The sequence below is a fragment of the Bubalus kerabau genome, chromosome 1, assembly GCF_029407905.1.
Source record: "Bubalus kerabau isolate K-KA32 ecotype Philippines breed swamp buffalo chromosome 1, PCC_UOA_SB_1v2, whole genome shotgun sequence".
In the NCBI taxonomy this organism is placed as follows: domain Eukaryota; kingdom Metazoa; phylum Chordata; class Mammalia; order Artiodactyla; family Bovidae; genus Bubalus; species Bubalus kerabau.
In genome coordinates, this window is record NC_073624.1 from 4147086 (window position 1) to 4167464 (window position 20379).

Genomic DNA, 20379 nt, shown 5'->3' on the forward strand with positions numbered 1-20379 from the left:
GCTCCCACCAGAGATCTGACCAAATATCAGCATCAGCCCAAGACCATGACCCTTGAAATGCTGCCTGGGAAATCTCTATACTGCTAAAGAAAGAATTTCCTGTGTGTTCCAGCCAACGCCGGACTGCAGTCCCTGACCTCCCTTTTTCTTAGAAGCACTTACTTCAGAAAACCTGCAGCTGTAAATCCTTCCTCTGTCCCTTTGAGATGTATCTTCTGCAATCCAGGAGTGTCCTTCTAAGGACATGGGAACCAAGCCTTTCAAATGCAGTCAAGAAGAGGGAGCCCCCCCCTCCACCAACTCCCACACTCTGCAGGAGGGTCAGAGCCAGGGAGCAGACACAGCTGGCCTAATTGCGCTGACCACTGACCTTACCATCCTTCAGTGCTACTCCTTAGCAGGCCTCAGCATTTAGAAGGCTTGCACTTTTTGTCCTGGTGGAGTTGAGACCAGTTTATGCCAGACTCTCTTTCCTCTATTGCAGGAGTGTAAATAAAATCTGTCTTACTACTTTAAACAAGTATCCAGCTTTTGCTTCCCTCTGGCATTGCTGTTGTTTAGTGGCTAAGACAGGCATGACTCTTGTGTCCCCATGGATGGCAGCCCACCAGGCTCCTCTGTCCATGGGATTCTCCAGGCCAGAATACTGGGGTGGGTAGCCATTCCCTTCTCCAGGGGATCTTCCTGACCCAGGAATCGAACCCACATCTCCTGAATTGGCAGACAGATTCTTTACCACCAAACCACCAGGGAAGCCCCCCTCTTTGGCATATACAACCTCATTTCCCCCGTGAGGACACTGAGGCTGGTGAGGTTCAGCCAGCCCCCAGGGTCACGTGAGGACGGCGGTGGGTCAGACACCCTCAGATTCCGCACTCTCAGCCATATCCCACTCGTCCAGCCTCACGTGCGCACAGGCGTTATCTGCACCCGCTGGACCCAGGGGAAACTGGGAGGGCCGTCATCTCTGACAAGCACATTTTTAGAGGCATCGCCCCTGCTGACACGTCATCTGATGCGTGTTGGGGCACGAGGGAGTCGTTCCCAAGTAGGCCTACCGGGGGAGCGGCGGGGAAGTGGGCAGTCGGGGAAGGGAGCGGATGCAGGCCCAGCGGTCCCGACCCCTGCCCACGGCCGGCCCTCACCTTCACAGGAGCGGCCGTCGGAGGAGAGCCGGAAGCCCATGGTGCAGCTGCAGTAGTAGGAGCCAGGCGTGTTCTCACACTTGTGGCCGCACAGGCGCCCCGGGTACCGCCGGCACTCGTTGATGTCTGAAACGGAGCGGGCGGGCGGCTCAGGCAGCGTTCTCCCTGGACGGGGCTGCCAGTCCTCCCTGGCAGCTCGCGACCTCTGTCCCCCACCTCCTCCGCCCTCCTCTCCTGGGGAAAGGTGCAGTGACCGGTCCCAAATGCACGGCAAGTCAGCAGGAGCGCTGGGACCACCCTGCCTCTCTGCCCACTGGGGAAGCCTTGCGCTCCTTCCAGGACAGTGACTCTCTGGGAAATCACAAAGACTCTGGGGCATCTGTCCAGGGGGCTGGAGTCTCGGGGCTAGCAGAGCACCTGTTCTACAGCTGGGGAGCACCCCCCAGGAGCTGCATGACTGGACCTAGAATGTGGGTCTCCTGATCCAGGTCTCTTCTCCAGCACTGTCTGAACTCAGGATTGTCAGAGGTCGGGAGCAGACCACGCGGTCACTACAGGTGCACCCCAGGCTGGTCCTCCTTGGTGTCACCTGGCCAGCCGCCCCCTCAGGGATACACACACATACCCACACATGTCCTGCTGATGCCGTCGAAGTAGTACCCGGCTTTGCACTCACAGCGGAAACTTCCAGGGGAGTTCACACACAGGTGCCCCGGCCCACAGGGCTCAGAGGGGGGAGAGCACTCGTCCACATCTTGCAGAAAAGAAAGACACATTGAAAACCCTTTAGTGGGGGAGGAGGCGTTATCAGAACGGAAGGCAAGGAAGGAGCTCACAAAAACGTAACTGACAAAGTGGCATCGTCTAATTCTTCAACATGATTTCCCAGATTACGTCCTATGCACTGGAGAGACAGCTGACCCGACATAGCCTCTACACTCGGGGGATTCCTGCTACTGCGAGCTAGCAGTGGCCGCAGTTAAGTAAGGCAGAAAGTGCCCAGGGACTGGGGAGAGGCTGAGGAAGGAGGAGACTCCTCTGTGTGGCAGGGATCTGGGCAGGATGCCTTTGCCTGAACCCACAGGAAGGTAGAAGCAGGTGGCAAAGGGAGCAGTGTAAGAGCAAAAGTCACACAGACAGAGACGGGCAGGGCTTGCTGGGGAGCAGCAAGACCTGTTCCATCTGGATTATAAAGTTTGTGAGGTTGGGGTCAATTCAGGAGGACTGAATTGTAAGTGGGGCTTCCCTGGTGGTTCAGATGGTAAAGAATCCGCCTGCAAAGCAGGAGATGCAGGTTTGCTCCCTGGGTGCTCTCCCTGGAGAGCATGGCAACCCACTCCAGTATTCTTGCCTGGAGAATCCCATGGACAGAGGAGCCTGGCGGGCTACAGTCCATAGGGTCGCAAAGAGTCAGAAATGACTGAAGTGTCTGAATACCCTCGTACATACACAAATTGCAAGCTGGAGCATCAGTCATCTGTCTGCCCCAGTGAGGGGCCATCACCAAAGGGAGCTCTGAGCAGGAAGGGGCGAGAGAGCTTTCAGCTCAGAACAAATTGGACAGACTTGAAGGGGCAAAGCTGAAGGCAGTAGGTGGGCTGGCATTCTACTGCAACGGTCCAGGCAATAGCCAGTAAAGACCTAGGCTTGGCGATCAGCCATGGGATAGATGGACAGGTGCACACCACTTCCTTTGGGGATCTGCTCTCTCCTTCCAGAGAAGGGAGGGTTGTGCTGGAGCAGACAGAAAAGTCCATTTCAAACCAGCTTTCGTTTTTAATACCAACCAACGCAGCGGGTTCCCTCCTCGTTGAGATGGTAGCCACGGCCACAGTTGGGCACGTTCTTCTGGCACGTGTAGGAGCCCTCTGTGTTGATGCACGTCTGCCCAATAGGGCACGGGGCACTGATACTCAAACACTCATTGATATCTACGGGGGGAAAGATAGAGATGGCAGGGTTAATCCTGGAGGGCTTTCCCAAACCCAGCACCCAGATCTCCAAAAAAGTCCCATCTCCCTCCTCTTTATGAAACCACAGTTGGAGTTAAGATGATGTGCTCGGCCTGGACCACACGGCAGCCTCCCGCCTGGCTCCCAGGTCACAGTAGCACACCCCACCTTAAGCACCCCCCCCCGGGTCCATCTCCCTGCCCCTAAACCCTCAACACCTCCATCTTCCACTGCACCAACGCCAAGGCCACCTGCCTGTGAGTCCCACACAGTGAACCTGGCAATTCAGGTGCCATCCTGGGTTCACACGCTCCACACGGTCAGTGAGTCTCTTCCCTGAACTGAGCAGGGGTGAGGAACAGACGCGGCAGCCCCTCCGTGTCGGCACTAGCGCTCTGGGCGCCTCCAGTGACTGCCGGGCCCTGCCCGCCTCCCAGCCACGTGGCCGGTCTCTCCTGCAGCCCAGCCTCCAGCCTCAGCCTCCAGCAGCCACGCAAATCCCCCTCTGGGCCTGTCCGGGGAGCCATCGCCCCAGTCTGCCTGGTGGACACACCTCTCGTATGAGCACAGCCTCTGGGGCACAGCTCCCCCGACATCCCCATCCCTACTCCGGGGTCTGGGGGGCCTGTGTGAACTCAGGGCCCAGGGAAGGGCAGTTCTGAGCTCGTGGCCCAGTGGGGTCCCTCCCCGACTGCACACCCCTCTGACGGGGGACCCCTTTGACAAACACAGGCCCAACACATGTAAACCAACCAGAACTGGGTTTACATGACTGCTCACGCTCAGCCCTGGTGCAGAACTGCACAGAGTGAAATTCCTACCAGAAGTAGCCTTCTGAAAGGACCTAAAGGTTTCCCAAATCACCTATAAACATCTAGGGGGCTAAGAGAAGGGGGTGATGGTACAGGACCAGCTGTGCTCCTCCCCTCGCAGCCCAGCCCCATCCTCCCCAGACAAGAGCCAGCCCGACTCCCTCCTCGCCCTGTCAACAACAGCCTTTGTCGGGATGGTCTCACCGGCGCAATACTTTACAGTTTACGAAAGCTTTCGCCTCCAGTCCCACCCTCAACCAGCACATCGAACCCACAAGACAGGCTTGCAGGGATTAAAATCTGCATTTTATAAACAGGAAAGTCCCCGAACTCAGGCCAGAGCCAGGGCCCACTCTGTGCAGAACCAGGGTCTCCGGCTTCCCGGCCGGGACAAGGGCCCTGAAATCTGGGGTGGGCATAGCCCACCAGCCACATCCAGTCCACTTCCTGTCTTTGTAAATTCGGTTCTCCTGGAGCACAGCCAGGCCCGTGCTTTTACGGATCGTCTACGGCCGCCTCCATGTGGCTGCGACAGAGACCCCAGATCAGTGAGGTCGCTATTTAGCCCTTTAGAGAAAAAAGCTCAGCCGTGCATCAAGAACTAACGCAGCATTCAGAACCGTCACCGCTACCCTCCCCCAATCGGGCCCACAGCTCCCAAACCCTGTGCCACGGAACACCAGTGCCCCTTGAGAAAACACGAGCTCCACAGAGGGGTGAGCCCTCCAGCCTGTGAGTGCCACAAGGTAGGGACCAGGCCATCAGGGAGGGGGCCAATGAATGCGTGGCCGGGAGAGGGAACAGAGAGAGCAAATAACACACAAGGTCTGAGGAGGTTGGGAAGGCCTCGTACAAGCCTCTTAGGGCCCCACTGGGAAAAGCCCGGATGATCCCAGCTGTTCCAGGGCCCCCGCTCGCGCCCTTTAACCCCATGGCCACAGAACCCAGCACCCCTGGAGTGGATCAGCCATGCAAGCAGCGCAGTGCTGGCCTCCTCTCTGGTCCTCACGAAAGCAGAAAGGAAGGTGGGCCGGCAGGGGGAAACAGAAGCAGAGAGAGAGCCTGGAGAAGACGTGATAGTGGCCAGGCCCTCGATGACCAGACCTCAAGGGCCTAGAACACTCTACGCTTTGTGACCGGGATGGAGGCCTCTGCTGTGAAAACCCGCTCCCATCCTCTGCGCTGGTCCCCCGCGTGGGGCCCTGCAGCTACGGGGCCGCCGGCCTGTGCCCAGAGGGGAAGAGACAGGCTCCCGGGGCCCAGGGCTGGCTCCAGAAGCCCCAGGAAGATAGTTCTGGCTACACTCGAGGTCAGAGTTTCCCAGCACAGGTCACTGTGTCCTGCGGGAGGGAGAGTGGCATCCCAGCAGTGTGCGAGCAGGGAACCCAGGAGCGCGGGTGGCAGAGGGGGACTGCCCTGGCCCCGAATCATCCTGACACCCTCCTTTTTCCTTGATTCATCTTCTCCTTGTGAAGGTTTTTTTGGCATGATAAAAAGATGACATTAAGGTACTGACATGAAATGATATCAAAACACTTCAGCAGGTCAAAAAAAAAAAAAGCAAGTAGCAGAACTGTGTGGCCCCACTTTGAATAAAAACCAAAGTCTAGGGCTCACAGGCATCGCCGAGCAGGGAAGAAGCCGGCCCTTTCTACGTTTGGGTTTTGCTCACTTTTTCACAAATAAAGAGGGACAAAACTTTTGAAATAAATAGCAATTTTTAAAAAGAAAAACTCCTGAACTTGGTTGCAAGGATCGTGGGCACACAAAAACAGAGACCCCTCTAGGACCTCCAAAGACCCAAGTTCAGGGAGTGGGGGGCGCTGGGCTGCGGCCAGTCCTGGGTCCCTGGCTCCTGCTCTGGCCCCTCCCCCGGCACAGAGCTGCACCCTCAAACCAGGGTGCGGGTGGGGAGTGGGAAACCGGGGCTAAGTTGAGACTTGTAAATGCTCCTTCTATGTGGAACTCGGGCTGATTTTGCCATGAGTCAGGGTTTCCAGCCCCGACAGAAGCCCTCCTCCGCGGAGCCCCCTGCAAGCCCCCTGAAAGTCTGGGCAGGCCCCTCCCCGTCTTGGCCCAGGGAGAGCGGTAAGCCTCCTGCTCCCCGGCCCCCTTCGAGTGACGGCAGCTCCGTGGGCAGGGGGCTGGAGAGGGGCCAGTGCAGCCAAGCTGAGGCCCCCACCGTGCAGACGCCCCGTGAAAAGGGGGCAAATTTGTTTCAGGAACAAAGACTGGGGTTGGCTGCAGATAAAATCACCCCCATCCTAAGGGGCTGCTGCTGTTTGTCTGTAAACATCCTGGGATGGCAATAAAAGGGGGCAGGGCTTTCAGTCAAATCAAAGATCAATGCAGATTTATCTGCGAGGGCGTGAGACAGACACAAGATGGAAAGTCCCGTCCCTTGTCATGGCGCTGCCAGCCTTTCCAGGGGGCTGACAGGGCAGCCCCAGCAGCGTGGGTTCTGGCTGGTGGCACCTGCAGCTCACATCCAGGGGGACGACTGTCTGACCTCAAGGGAGGCCCCAGAATCTTCTGCTGGGGCAGAGGGCAAGGACAGTTGGCAGACCTGGACTCAAATGCCAAGAGCATACAGTGATCCGGCCAGGTGGCGGCTGCAGGAGAAAGCAGGCCCACCTCCTGTCTCCTGGGCTGGTCCCAGGGCGGTAGTGTTTAAAACTACTGAGGGCTTCCCTGGGGCTCCCAGGTGGCGCTAGTGGTAAGGAACCCGCCTGCCAATCCAGGAGACCTAAGAGACACGGGTTCGATGCTTGCGTTGGGAAGATCTCCTAGAGAAGGAAATGGCAACCCACTCCAGTATTCTGGAGAATTCCATGGACAGAGGAGCCTGACAGGGTCCATGGGGTCGCAAAGAGTCAGACACAACAGAAGTGATTTAGCACACACGCACACACACCTTCAGTTCAACACCAGTGTCTCTGATTTCAAAACTCAAGCTCTTTTGTCTGAATCGGAAATTGCTAAATTAGAGCCCTGGGGCCCAACACTGCCTGTCGCCTGTGCTTGTAAATAAAGCTTTATTCGGACACAGCCCTGCCCACTTGTTTACATAACCGTGGCTGCTTTCCAGCTGCAACCTGCAGAGCAGAGGAGTTGCGACAGAGACCACACGGCCTGCAATGCACAATTTATTATCCAGCCTTTATAGAAAAAGCTTGCCGACCCCTGTTCTGTCTACCCTGTGCAGTGCCCCGCCTGCTAGAGACAGGGCCCGTGACCGGACGGTTCCCCTGCCTGGCGGACCCCCTGAGCCCTGGCAGCAGTGTCTTACCAATACAGTTGCCTAGAGCATCTTGTATAAAGCCACTCTTGCACTGTAGCTTGGGTCTGCAGCGGAAGGATCCCAGAGTATTCTGACAGATAAAATCGGGGAGGCAGTTATGAATACCACTCTCACACTCGTCAATATCTGGTACATCATAAAAAAAGGAAATTGTTAGCAAGAGTCCTGCCAGAAGCATCTTACAACACTTTAAAATCACAAGAAAGCTTTTTTTTTGTTTCCTTTAAATGCTCATTACTCAGACTATAACCCAAAACATCCCAATAAAGAGGTCACATACAAGAGCCTTAGCCAAACGGGGCTCGTGTTGCTAAAGACTTAAAACTCTGACTATCCCCCCAAGGCTCTTATGATGCAAATTTTGTTATATAATAAATAACCCAGACATTTTCCTGGCAATAGGTGGTTTGGTTTGGTTTGGTTTTCATTTCAGGCTAAGCACATGTTAAGTTTTAGATTATAAAGCGATGATGATCTTAGTGGCAATAAACACAGTCCCTATAAACTTATTCATTCTTCAGTCCTTGCAATATCCCAAATATTAACAATGGTGATTGTCATGACTGAACGTGTTGGCTGCCCTTCCCTTGAAGTTCATGGGCTGTCAGATGTTCAAAAGTGTATACTCAGCTGGCAGGGACCCTGGGTTCTCGTGGTCCAAGCTGCCCAGGGAGTCTGCAGGGGTGGGGAGCACCGAGCTCGCCCAAAGGCCCTCGGACGTCAGGAGGGTGTGACTTGCTTTTGCGTTACCCTCATAATTCAACCAACATTTTTACACAAGTGGTTTTGTCGTTCCGAAGGGTTGGAAACCCTCAGCAGAAAAGTATGTTCTAACAGATCCTCATCAAAGGCTTATCTGCCAAATAACATCTATGGTTTGGCGGGGGAAAGCCAGCAGCCAAAAATGTCATGCTTTTTACGCAGCGGAAGGGAATATGCTTTGAACTTCAAGGGAGCCTGGAATCAGATGGACAGCAGCTGTTGTGCAAAAAAAAAAAAAAAAATTGGGGGGATGGGAGCAGAAAGCACATGCGAGCACCTGAAATTCATCTCCGGTCTTGTTGTTATTTTAAAATTGTTTTTCAGTCTTTATTCTTAAATTGTTATAATACTGCTTCCCTTTTATGTGTTCTGGTAGTTTGGCCACAAGGCATGTAAGATATGAGCTCTCCGACCAGGTTCGGAACTCATACCTTCTCACACTGGAGGGCAAAGCCCCAACCATTGGAAGGCCGGCGACGGCCCTGGTCTTGTTTTTAAATGATCGTGCTTTGAGCCTTTTCAGAAACCCAAACCCTCCACTGTCATTAACTCAGCACGACGGTCAAGAAGCTAAATCTTCACGAGTGACAGGGTCGGCGGTGCCCCAGGCAAGTCACGGGGGGACACAGCATGGAGCCCTGCACCCCCCCAGCCACCTTCTCATGACATCACAGCTACTCCCGGGGTGAGGTTCTGCGACCCGGAGCCTGTCGTACCTTTGCAGTCATTGTCCTCTGTGAGCTCATAGCCAGTTCCGCAGCTGCTGTCACGCTGGCAGCGGAAGGAGCCCACTGTGTTGATGCAGCTTTCCCCGAGCCGGCAGTTCTGGCTGCCCGTGATGCACTCGTTGACATCTAGGAGAGACACAGGCAACGCAGGAGTAACCGGCAAGCACGCCCGATCCTGACGCTGCGTCAGAAGGACGGACCAGGAGGCAGAGTGGGGTCAGTTCTCTGCATCCATCAAGGGCCGCAGGCCTGTGATAGTCACGCTCTGTACCGGAGTGGAGCCCTGGGTGCTCCCCACCAGAGCAAAGCAAAAGCAATGGTTTCTCTCCCCGGCTGATCTATTTCACATCTATGGCTCCTTCTGAGCATCTGCTAAGCAAGCTCCAGGCCCTGAACTGGAGTCGTGTGACCCTAGAGACCCCCCCTATCAGGGCTGTCGCCTCCCTCCATCTCCCCCATCTCACAGATGAGGGGCCAAGAGAGGCTGGGGATGCCCCCAGGGCCACTCAGCAGATCCTGGACTCAGAGCCCAGTCAGACCCCAAGCCTGCCCCCTTTTCCCAGCCCGGGGTTCACATTCTCCTAGCTGAAAGCCGTGGCTGGGGGATGCTGGAAAGCTGGTCCTGGGCCGTAGTTCCCCTATGAACAGGGCCCCAGGTTGTGCAAAGCGGGCCCTGCCTGGGTGTCAAGCGGAGGCAGAGGCTCTCAGAGCAGGACGACATTTACCTTCACAGGAGACGCCGTCGGGGAGCAGCTGGTACCCCACAAAGCAGGAGCAGACAACTTCCTCCCCCGTGTCCCGGCATTGCTGTTTGCAGGGCCCGCCGCCTGGAACCAGAGCAAATGTGAGCAGAGGCCCGGCGCACCCAGGGACCTCCTGGTGATTTCTCTTTGTTTGGATGGGGCCAGAGGGAGTGCCCTCAAGGTGGACTGATGCAGAAAGGCAGGCTCCCCAGGCTGGAGCCCACTGCAGCCTTCATAGCAACCCCCTTCCCATGAGACACCCCCAAGGTCTGGCCCTGATCTGACAGATGGAGGGGCGTGCGGGACCCCAATACCCCATTTTCACTGGCAGTGCTTCAGTTCCGGCTGCTCACTCACCTGGCTCTCTGAGCATCCCTGGTACCCAACCCTCCAACCACGCTTCCCATAGGGTGGCTAGCGAGATGCTCAAAGAGCTAATCTCATGGGGACAAACCTCCACCAGACAGATTCCACAAAATGAAGTTTGGACTGCTGCCCAGGGCCTGCATGGCCTGCCCACTTGTCCAGCCTCTTCCCCTCTCCCTGTCCCCTGCCCCTCCCCCGACCTACCGCCCACCAGGGCCCAGCTGCTGCGGGTCTTCAAGTCTCTGCTCCAGTTGCCGCAACCCCCCCACCCATGTCACTTCTCTGGCTAGTCCATCCTGGCCCACTGCAAACCAACTATCCGCCCCCCTCCTCCAGGAAGATCCCCCCCACGCCCCCCAGGGAGGATTACGGGTCCTTCTGGGGCTCTCTGCTCTCCCTTCCCCCACCCAGGGCCTCGGTGCCAAATGCCATTGTAACAGACCGCATTATTTTGTGATTAAACTGGCTCCGTAATTAAAGCCCAACATAAGGCAAGTCACTATATGCCCTCAGGGAGCAGACCTGCCAGTCCAGATGTGTAGGAATGTTCCGTCATGAGAAATAAAGTCTTATCTTATGGAAAACAACACTGTAAGGCCCCACTGACTTTAAATTTGAAAGCATCGCTCTTATGAGACAAATGGATATTACAGATGGTATGGCTGGAGCGCCAGGCCACAAAATGAAGCAACACTCACCCCCATCCCTTAAGGGGCCCCCAGCCTTGGCAGTCCCTGTTTAGAGTGACCCCCCCATAGAGTCACCCACAGAGTCTGTGGGCCGTGATGAAAGGGCTTTGAATGCTAGCTTCTTTGCTACAAGCCACAAGAACGCAGCCCTTCGCTACAAGTCCACCCTCTCCCTCACTCGCCCACCAGGTCCCAGCGAGGAGGAGAGGAAGGGAAGGAGTCCAGGAGTGCAGGTGACCAGGACTTGCAGCGGACTCCCAGCCAAAGGGCACATCTCGGGTGAATCCTAGTGAACCCGAGCAGAGCCTGAGGTCAGCTCCCAGACAGATTAGCATTTGACCCTCCCTTGGGCCTCGTTATCCACCAGCTGGGGAGGCACAGGGCTCACCTCGGCAGCGGTCATTCAGGTAGGGGTCCTCTTGTTCCTCCTCGATCTCAGAAACCTTAGCTAAGGGGAAAGAGGCAAAGACACGTTTGTGCACACGCTGTCCACACGGTGGTCCACACCCACATGAGCACACAGGCCACTCCAAATGTTTTCTCTTCTTGTAAATATCAGGCAGCTAATACCTGTCTGTACGTCTTCTTATAAACAGCTCAGTGTTCATTTCATCCTTTTGAAAAACAGAATCACACTTATAAAACAAAATGTCGCTAAGTCTCTAAAAGATCTATTATACCAGAAACGGCAGCGGCATGAGGGCCTGTTAGTCATCCACGCAATGCCAAGTGTGGTTATGTTGTCAACATTACTTGAATATTTCCACAAATGCAACAACCACAGCCCTACTATAAACTCAGTCACACCCTCCAAACAAGGCAACGCACCTGGTGAAAGCTTATTGTTACGGGTTGAACTGTGGGTCCCATCTCCCCACCCACCCCCCCCACAGAAGATGTGAAGTCCTAACCCCCAGTGTCTGGGGACATGATCTTATTTTGGAGAAGGGTCACTGCAGATGATCAGGTTTAGATGAGGTCGTGAGAGGGGGCCCTAATCCAAAGACAAGTGTCCTTACAAAAAGGGGACATTTGGACTCCATGGCAGATACACAGAAGAAAAGAGAGTGGAGAAACAGGGAGAAGACAGGCATCTCCAAGCCAAGGGATACCGGGGGAGATACTTGGAAGGCCTAGCCCTGCCAACACCATGGTCTCGGACTTCTGGCCTCCAGGCTGGGAGACAATATCTCTGTTGTTTAAGCCCCCCAGTCTGTGACGCCTTCCTAGGGCAGCCCCAGGAAGAGAATACACAGATTTCATCCACTTGGCCTGCAAAGTTCAATTTAGTGCCAGTCATCCATAGTCACTCACTCAGCTTGTTCAACAAAGGTATCTGAGCACCTGCTCTGAGGGTGAAGCACTTGGCACAGACAAGGCCCCCCACCTTAATAAAAAGAGTCAACAGAGGGGGTGGTCCAGTGGCTAAGACTCTGCCCTCCCAATGCAGGGGGCCCAAGTTTGATCCCTGATCAGGGAACTAGATCCCACAAGATGCAACGAAGAGTTCACATGTCAGAACTAAAAGATCCTGCATGCTGAAACTAAGACCCACTGAAGTCAAATAAATAAATAAAAATGTTTTTAAAAGAGATTCAACACGGCAACAGAACAAAGAGTGAGGCGGCGGGGGGCCAGGGCCCTGATTTAAAGGGCGGTATTGCACTGCAGTTCTGACATAAAGGAAATGCGTTAGCCCTTTTAACTCCGGTGGATACACCCAGGAATCCCTAGACAACTTGAAAACCAAGCCCCCTGCTGATGGAAGCCGCCACAAGATGGAATGACAGTGACCACAACTCCATCGCAATTCAGCAGCCATCACATTGCAAGGCTGGGTGGGAAAGTACAAACCCAGGGTCTCCTCAGTGCAGCCACGCCTACAGGAGAGAAGCAAAGAAAGACAGAAAAAAGACGGAGAGGAAATGCGACCCAATGGAAACAGTGCCCATCTCTGTGTTGATTTCCTCTTCCTTCTACCTTCCCGTGTCTTCTAAAACACATACGTGTGAGAGCATGATACACCCACACAGAAAACAGACCTCAGCAAAAACACACACATTAGTAATTCTGCAGTAAATTTCAATATAACATAATTTATAGACACTATGCAAAGGACACAGGAAGGCTCCCCTTGTGGCTCAGACGGTAAAGAATCTGCCTGCATTGCGGGAGACCTGGATTCGATCCCTGGGTCGGAAAGACACCCCAGAGAAGGAAATGGCAATCCACTCCAGTATTCTTGCCTGGAGAACCCCATGGACAGAGGAGCATGGTGGGCTACAGTCCATGGTGTCGCAAGAGCTGAACACGACTGAGCAACTGATACTTTCACATCAAAATATGGGAAGGGTCCCTAAATAATTCAAAAACTTTTCAGCTGGGAAGAAACTAAGCAAGAGACCTTTAGGGTGTGAGTCATCTCTAGGTTGGGAGGCTGGGAGCACCTTTGCTCAGAATGGTTAATTTGGATGCAACTAGAGATGACCATTAATGGCAGAAAGAGAAGGGGAACTAAAGAGCCTCTTGATGAAGGTGAAAGAGGAAAGTGGAAAAGATGGCTTAAAACTCAACACTCAAAAAACAGATCATGGCATCCGGTTTCATCACTTCATGACAAATAGATGGGGAAAATGTGGAAATAGTGTCAGATTTCATTTTTTGGAGGGGCTCCAAAATCAATGCAGACGGTGACTGCTTGCTCTTTGGAAAAATAGTTACGAAAAACCTAGACAAATGTATTAAAAAGCGAGACATCACTTTGCCAAGAAAGGTCCACAGAGTCAAAATTATGATTTTTCCAGTAGTCATGTACGGACGTGAGAGTTGGAGTACAAAGACTGAACGCTGAAGAACTGATGCTTTTGAACTGTGGTGTTGGAAAAGACTCTTGAGAGTCCCTTGGAGAGCAAGATCAAACCATTCAATCCGAAAGGAAATCAATCCTGAATATTCATTGGAAGGACTGGTAATGAAGCTAAAGTTTCAAAACTTTGGCCACCTGATGCAAAGAACTGACTCATTAAAAAAGACTCTGATGCTGGGAAAGATTGAGGGCAGGAGGAGAAGGGGAGGACAGAGGACGAGATGGTTGGATGGCATCACCGACTCAACGGACATGAGTTTGAGCGAGCTCCGGGAGTTGGTGATGGACGGGGAGGCCTGGAGTGCTGCCGTCCGTGGGGCTGCAAAAAGCCAGACACGACTGAGTGACTGAACAAGAGATGATCACAGGGCTTCCCTGGTGGCTCAGTGGTCAAGAATTGGGATCCCTGGGTCAGGAAGATGCCCTGGAGAAGGAAATGGCAACCCACTTCGGTGTTCCTGCCGGGAAATCCTATGGGCAGAGGAGCCTGGTAGGCTACAGTCCACAGAGTCGCAAATGAGTCAGACACGACTTCATGACTAAACATGAGATGGTCACACTGAGTGAAGCGAGTCAGAAAGAGAAGGACAAATACCACATGCTCTCACTTATTTGTGGAATCTAAAACACGACTCAAATGAGCCTATCTATGAACAGACAGTGTCACAAACAGAGCAGACCAGTGGCTGCCACAGGAGAGGGTCCTGGTGCAGCATGGACTGGAGGCTGGGGTTAGCAGATGAAAGCGATTACAGACAGAACGGAAGAACAACAGGGTCCTGCTGCGCAGCCCAGGGAACTGCATTCCACATCCCGTGATAACCCATAATGCAAGAGCATATGAGGAAGAACGCCCGTGTACGCATAACAGAATCACTGCGCTGTGCAGCAGAATTTAACACAACACTGTAATCAACCCTCACATCAAGAAGTAGTAATCAACCCTACTAGACGCTAAAAAAAGAGAGAGGAGAAAAAAGGAGGTTTGATCTGGGGACCCTTCATTCACATGGCATTACATCCTGGCAAGGCCCAAGTCCCTGCCACGTCCAGGCACAGGCCAGGGTGATGGAACCATCCTCCAGAGGATTCACGGTGACAAGGTCAGGGGCATTTATGAGAAACTGCTACCTGGGTGATGAAGTTATCGAGATTTCCACAGCATTCTTTGGGGGCTAGTATGCTGGGCAAAGAATGAGAGAAGAGGAATCTGGAATCTAAGCTTCTTGCAGCTTCAGTCGCCCAATCTGTAGAATGGGCGTAACCAAGATACACCCCAGCACAGCTCTACCCAAAAGAACAGGGTTCTTTCCCCCATCTTAGATAACTCACACTTCCATATAACAATAACAATATCGAAGATAAAAACACTTCAATAACTCATAATACAGCTTAGTAGAGAAAGAAGGTTAAGAAAACAGACACAAATCCCAATTTTATATTTAGATTAAACAGATCTGTGTATGTGTGTGTGTTCAGTCGTGTCCAACTCTGCGACCCATGGACTGTAGCCCGCCTGGCTTGTCTGTCCATGGGATTGTCTAGGCAAGAACACTGGAGTGGGTTGCCATTTCCTTCTCCAGGGGATCTTCCCGACCCAGAGATAGAACCCAGGTGCCCCGCATCACAGGACAATTCTTTACCATCTGAGCCACCCGGAACGCCCAGACATGAGTTACTCTATATCAAATGCTTAGAGAAGTTTCTAAAAGGCTTACTGTCCATTTCTGTACTTATTTTACCTCAGGCCGTACTGGTCTGTGGGCCCCCCATGTGGCCCCGTGGTAGCACACAGTAGGCCCACAGTAAACGTCAGCGGAAGACAGGAAGGCAGGTCTGTGCCTGAGTGGGGAGGGAACACAGGAAGTCCTCACAGAGACACCGAGCAAAGTCTGGGGCAAGGAATGAAGCCGATGAAAGGCAAGGGAGAAATAAGACATCTGGAGCAACAGAAAAGCTCAGAGACCATTAACGAACCAAGATATAAATCAACAAAAGTCCTCCCTGGAGACACAGGAGAAAGTCTCCACCAGGGTGAAGAATCTGAGTTTGTTTAGAGTGAAAACGTCATCTCTGATTTCAAAAGTCAAGGAGGGAGCCAGAACATGGTTCCAGTCCCCCTTTATGACTAAGAAATCTGAAGTCAGCTGCATGGCAGAGTCCAGGACTTGAGAAGTCAAAACAAAGAATGAAAGACAGGTCACTTGACCCAGGACCCCAAAGCCACAGGAACAGACAGCCTGGCTCAGGGAGCACTGGCCTGTGAGCTCTTCCTCTGACCTGCTCCCTGCCCCTTCCCCCACACTGAACAGAGGGCAGACGGAGCTCAGACTGAGAAGGCAAAGGTCCCACGCAGGCAGCAAGCTTGGGGCAGAGCAGACGCCTGAAATTTTCCAGGGCTGTTTCCATTATGGCATAGGAAACCATTGCATAAGTGGAAGAGATGATTAGACAACCGAGAAGTTTCCTGAACCGTGTAACTGAACCATGCCCCAAGGCTTCAGGACTGACGTGGCTTCAGACAAATGGGAGGGTGGGGAGCTAAACTGATGGAAATACAGCTGGGAGCTGTCTTGAAGCTGCTTTAGGGGGATCACTGGCCCCTACATTATGTTTGAATGCTCACAGCCTGCTGCTAATGAGTGGTGCCCCCAGCCTCTTGTCCACGTCGTCAGCTCCAGATGGAGAGAGGGCACTGGCCCAGCGTCGGAAGGCCAGAGTTCTGCCTCCGCCGTGTGCTGGCCACGTGACCTTGAATGCCAGGACCTCATCTGTGAAACATGGTGAACGACAGCGCGGCCAGCTACCTATGCTGCCCGAGGCGGCTGGTGGGACGAGACGAACTGTGACGGCAAACGCCGTGTACCGCTTCTTCCATTTCATCCCCGAGTGAGTGGGACTGTAGGCATCCCCATTTCACAGATGAGGAAACTGAGACCTGGATCCATCAGGTTGCCCCAAATACATGTCAGGACAGGGACATGAACACAGATTCGTCAGATCCCAGATTCCAAGCCCTCGGTTTCACTCCAGGACAGCGAGAAGCATGAACCTGCTCTGACAACCAGAACTGGTCTCTGCAGAGTTAAGGCAACGGTCAACACACAAGCCCACACCACCCGTGACGGTCAGCTTTAGATGTCCACTTGGTGGGGCTACAGTACTCAGATATTTGATCCAGCACCAGTCTGGACACAGCTGGGATGGTATGTTTTAGATGAGATTGACCCTTCAATCAGCAGACTTTGAATAAAGCAGACAGCCCTCCATCAAGTGGGTGGGCCTCATCCAATCAGGCAAAGGCCTTAAGAGAAGGACTGGCCTCCCCCAAGCAAGAAGGAACTCTGATAGGAGACGGCCTTCCGAACTGAGCCAGAAGATGAGTGTTCTCCTGGGCGTCCAGCCTGCGTACACAGCCTGCAGGTTTCGAACCTGCCAGCCGCCCTAGTTGTGTGAGCCAGTGAATTAAACCCTTCTCTCCCTCTCTCCCCACACCCTATTGGTTCTGCTTCTCTAAATAACCTCGACCGACTGCCCTGCCCCAGAGGAAAGAAAAGGGGGACTTACCTGTTTCTTGGAGGTCCCCGCCGTCCCCCGGGGCAAAGTCTGCTGTCTCCTGGCCCTTGACGCAGCACGCCCGGAAGACCAGCCCGCACTGGTAGCCGACCATGAGGCTGTACTCACAGCTCTGGCCCTGGGCCTGGGCCGCCCGCCCCAGCAGGCAGCAATGGCAGCACCTCTGCAAACACAGGCAGAGACTCGATGGAGAAGCCAGACCCGTGACACGGCGGATCCCCCGGACCCCTCATCCCCCCCGTGGTAATTCTCCCCTGACGGGGAAGTCACACACCTGACTCGGCTGCCTTTTCTAACCGCTGCCAGGAAATAGCAAAGCCAGCTGAGCCCAAGGCTTGCTGCCCCCCGAACCTCATAGGTCCTGCCTTAAAGGCGCTGATCCTAGCACACGCTCCACAACACCTGTCTGCCCCCCAAACCCCAGCCGGTCCAGCAGGGCCTCCAGGGAGAGGGGGGCTAGGAGAGGGGCCCCTGGGGCTCCCACACGGGCTCCCTAAGGGTCCATGTCTTCTGCACGCTCTGAGATTTCTCTACCACGCCTGGAACGATGAATATACACCCGTCTCCTCCTCCTCACCCCAGGCAGGGTGGTTCAGATCGCAGGAAGAGAACCCCAAGACTGGTCAGCAGGTGAGGGACAGGGCTGCCACAGTCCCCTGTATGCCCCAGGGGTCCCCAAAGTCACGTCTGAAGCCCGGAAACAATATTCACCCCTGGCACATGAAAAGTTCCATTTCGGTCATCATTCTAAGAAACGCACAGAACGTTCCAAAGGTCTATGGCAGGAGCGGGGGAGGTGGTTTAGCCTGAGCTTCGTGGAAGCTGAGGGTCTCGCATTCTCCAGGAAGCACAGGAGCCCGTGACCTCCTCCACCTCACACGTCCCGAGTCATACTTCCCGGAAACATAAATGGCTCATTGGCCGAAGCGATCAGTTTCCACACCCGTTAGAATGTTCCAGGCCTTTCTCTGAAGTCTGAGGACCCAGGCAGAGCCCCCTTTCTGGAAGGCCGGCTCTAAGCATCTCAGGTCCCAGCTCCCAGGAACCCCCTTAACCAGCCCCCGCTCCCCTGCCCACCCAGCCTCCTCCCATGAAAAGCCCACAAAGGCTGAGGGCGGGCAGAGGGGCACTGGACCCCCAACTCCTCAATGTGGAATATCCCTCCACATCCCACTCTGTGTGAAAAGACGAGCCCCACAAAGGAGCCCCACTCTCCCTCCCGGAATCCAGACTTCATTCCAATTATCGCTCCTTGAAATTACTTCATGGGCTCCTAACGGGGAACAGGAAATCTTTCTTCCAGGGAATCCGGTGTCGTCACCTGGCACCTCCACCAGAAACCCAGATGACAGGTTAATTAACTTTCCAAACTTGAGCTCCTCCTGGTCGGGCTGTTTTTCTCCCTTGGTAAGTGGTAAGGGAGGGACAGCCTAGTTTATTTGCAGTTTTCAGACCTCGGAACGCTCTCAGGAACCTCTCCACATCCGTGCAAAGATGCAGGCCTTCCACAGGGACAGAGGCCCCGGGGACCTGGCCTGGACCTGGAGTCGAGGGTGATGACATCCACTCATCGCTGACCTTCTGGACAGGGTTCCCTCTGGGCCAGATGACCCCGTCCCCAGCCCTGCCTCACTGCTGATCTCGAAAGGACCCTTGCTGAGAGGTCACTTTGGAGTGTGGGCCTCTCTGAACCTCAGTCTTTTCTTCTAGGGCAGTTATGGAGGCCATGCGTTCTCAGAGGCATACGTGGGGGCCCATTCTGAACTCTGACTAGCTGGGGAGAGTAGAGGCGTTTGAGGGCCTCCTGAGGGCGGGGGTGGGGATGCCTACCTTGAATTGAGGGTTCAGAAGGCCATGAGTCCAGGTAACCCATGCTCTGACCTCTGCGTCCCTGTTTGAAGCCCTGGGACTGGCAGTCCGTGGGCCTCAACCTTTGCGGCACCGGGGGCCGGTTTCACGGAAGACAGTTTTTCCATGAACTGGGGTGGAGGATGGTTTTGGGGCGATTCAAGCACACTGTTTATTGTGCGCTTTACATCTGATCTGATGCCGCTGCGGATCCAACAGCAGGCACCGGCACGCAGTCCGGAGGTTGGGGACCCCCGCTGGCAGTCTTCAGGGCAGGGCTGGGTCACTTCACCCCATTTCCCAGTGCTGGAAGGGGCCTGGGCTGCAGAGCTAAGAGTCTGCGCGCCCAATGCAGAGGATCCGGGTTCAATCTCTGTTCAGGGAACTAGACCCCGCATGCTGAAACCCTGGGGTGTTGCCCAGAGTTTACTGGGTAAATGGGAGCTGGTGGGGAGACCTGAGTGGCCCTTCCAGCCCCCAGGGCTTTGCACACCCTGCTGCTCAGAGGGAAAGGCTGTCTGAGTTCGGGGTGCAGGGAGGAGAGCGCCCCAGGCCTCGGACTGCAGAAGGGACGGCTGCGCCGGGAGGGCGGGTCCTCACCTTCACGAACATGGCCTCGAGGCTGGTGTTGTTGCCGCGCGGTGTGGCGCAGCTGTCCTGCTCGTTGGCCAGGTTGATGCCCGTGGCGCAGTGCAGCTCCTCCAGCTGGTTCTGGCAACACTGCTCCTGAACCATCCTGTGGGCAGAGGGTGTGGGATGTGCCAGGGGCTCTGCGGGGTTGGGAGGGTCTGCCAGGTGTACCCAGGGCCTGGGAGCAGTAGCCCCTCGGGGACGGCAGCCCTGTCACATTTGAGGGTCCCCCTCCTTCCCCCACCCCTGCCGCTCATCCACAGACACGCCGAGATACACACACAGCACCCGCATGCGGAAGGTGGTCAACAGTGTTTGATTAGAAAGACTGAATGCACGGCGGTGTCTGGGAGTGGTTTCGACAGGCCGACTTCATCTCTCTTGAGCGCTGAGCCTCATCCAGAGAAAGTTCCCAGCTATTTATAACACAAATCAGATTATGGCTGGGATTTTCCTGGTGGTCCTGTGGCTGATTCTGCGCTTCCAACGCAGGAGACAAGGGTTCGATACCTGGTCAGGGAACTAGACCCCACATGCTGCTACTAAAGATCCCACATGCTGCAATAAGACCCAGCACAGCCCAATGAGTTGGGTTTTTTTTAATTAAAAATAAATTTAAAAAACAGATGAGGGCTGGCTCGCGTCTGGACCCTCTCATCCTTTATTAATATGCATCTCCCCAGGTTCCAGAATCAGAGGAAGTAGCTCCAGCGAGGCAAAGGAGGTTGCCACGGCCAAGGGTGATGGATGGTAGCAACATTGAGCCTGGGCCACCGCACCCCCATCTCCTAGCCCTGCTAGGGTCTCCGGGAAGAAGGTCCACGAGGTGGATCTGCCAGAGGTGGTCCCTCAGACACAGCTCCAGGCAGGAGGGAAGGGACGTGAGGGAGCAAGAGGTGTGTGGTCACAGGCGTGGCTCCCCTCAGACCTCGGAGAACCTTGGCTCTGGGGTTGCCAACAA

At 54.5% G+C, this 20379-nt stretch overlaps 1 protein-coding gene across 2 annotated transcripts in view; it reads right to left on the reverse strand.

Moving 5' to 3' along the window:
• Window positions 1-20379, reverse strand: part of FBLN1 (fibulin 1) — an 84383-nt gene that overhangs the window by 45290 nt on the left and 18714 nt on the right. For both annotated transcript variants that reach the window (XM_055563017.1, XM_055563081.1), the window contains exons 3-11: window positions 19389-19524; window positions 16932-17103; window positions 10887-10946; window positions 9426-9527; window positions 8689-8826; window positions 7199-7336; window positions 2933-3076; window positions 1771-1899; window positions 1146-1271 (exon numbers count right to left, since the gene is read on the reverse strand). In XM_055563017.1, the coding sequence (XP_055418992.1) occupies window positions 1146-1271; window positions 1771-1899; window positions 2933-3076; window positions 7199-7336; window positions 8689-8826; window positions 9426-9527; window positions 10887-10946; window positions 16932-17103; window positions 19389-19524 (1145 nt within the window). The remainder of the gene's footprint in view (window positions 1-1145; window positions 1272-1770; window positions 1900-2932; window positions 3077-7198; window positions 7337-8688; window positions 8827-9425; window positions 9528-10886; window positions 10947-16931; window positions 17104-19388; window positions 19525-20379) is intronic.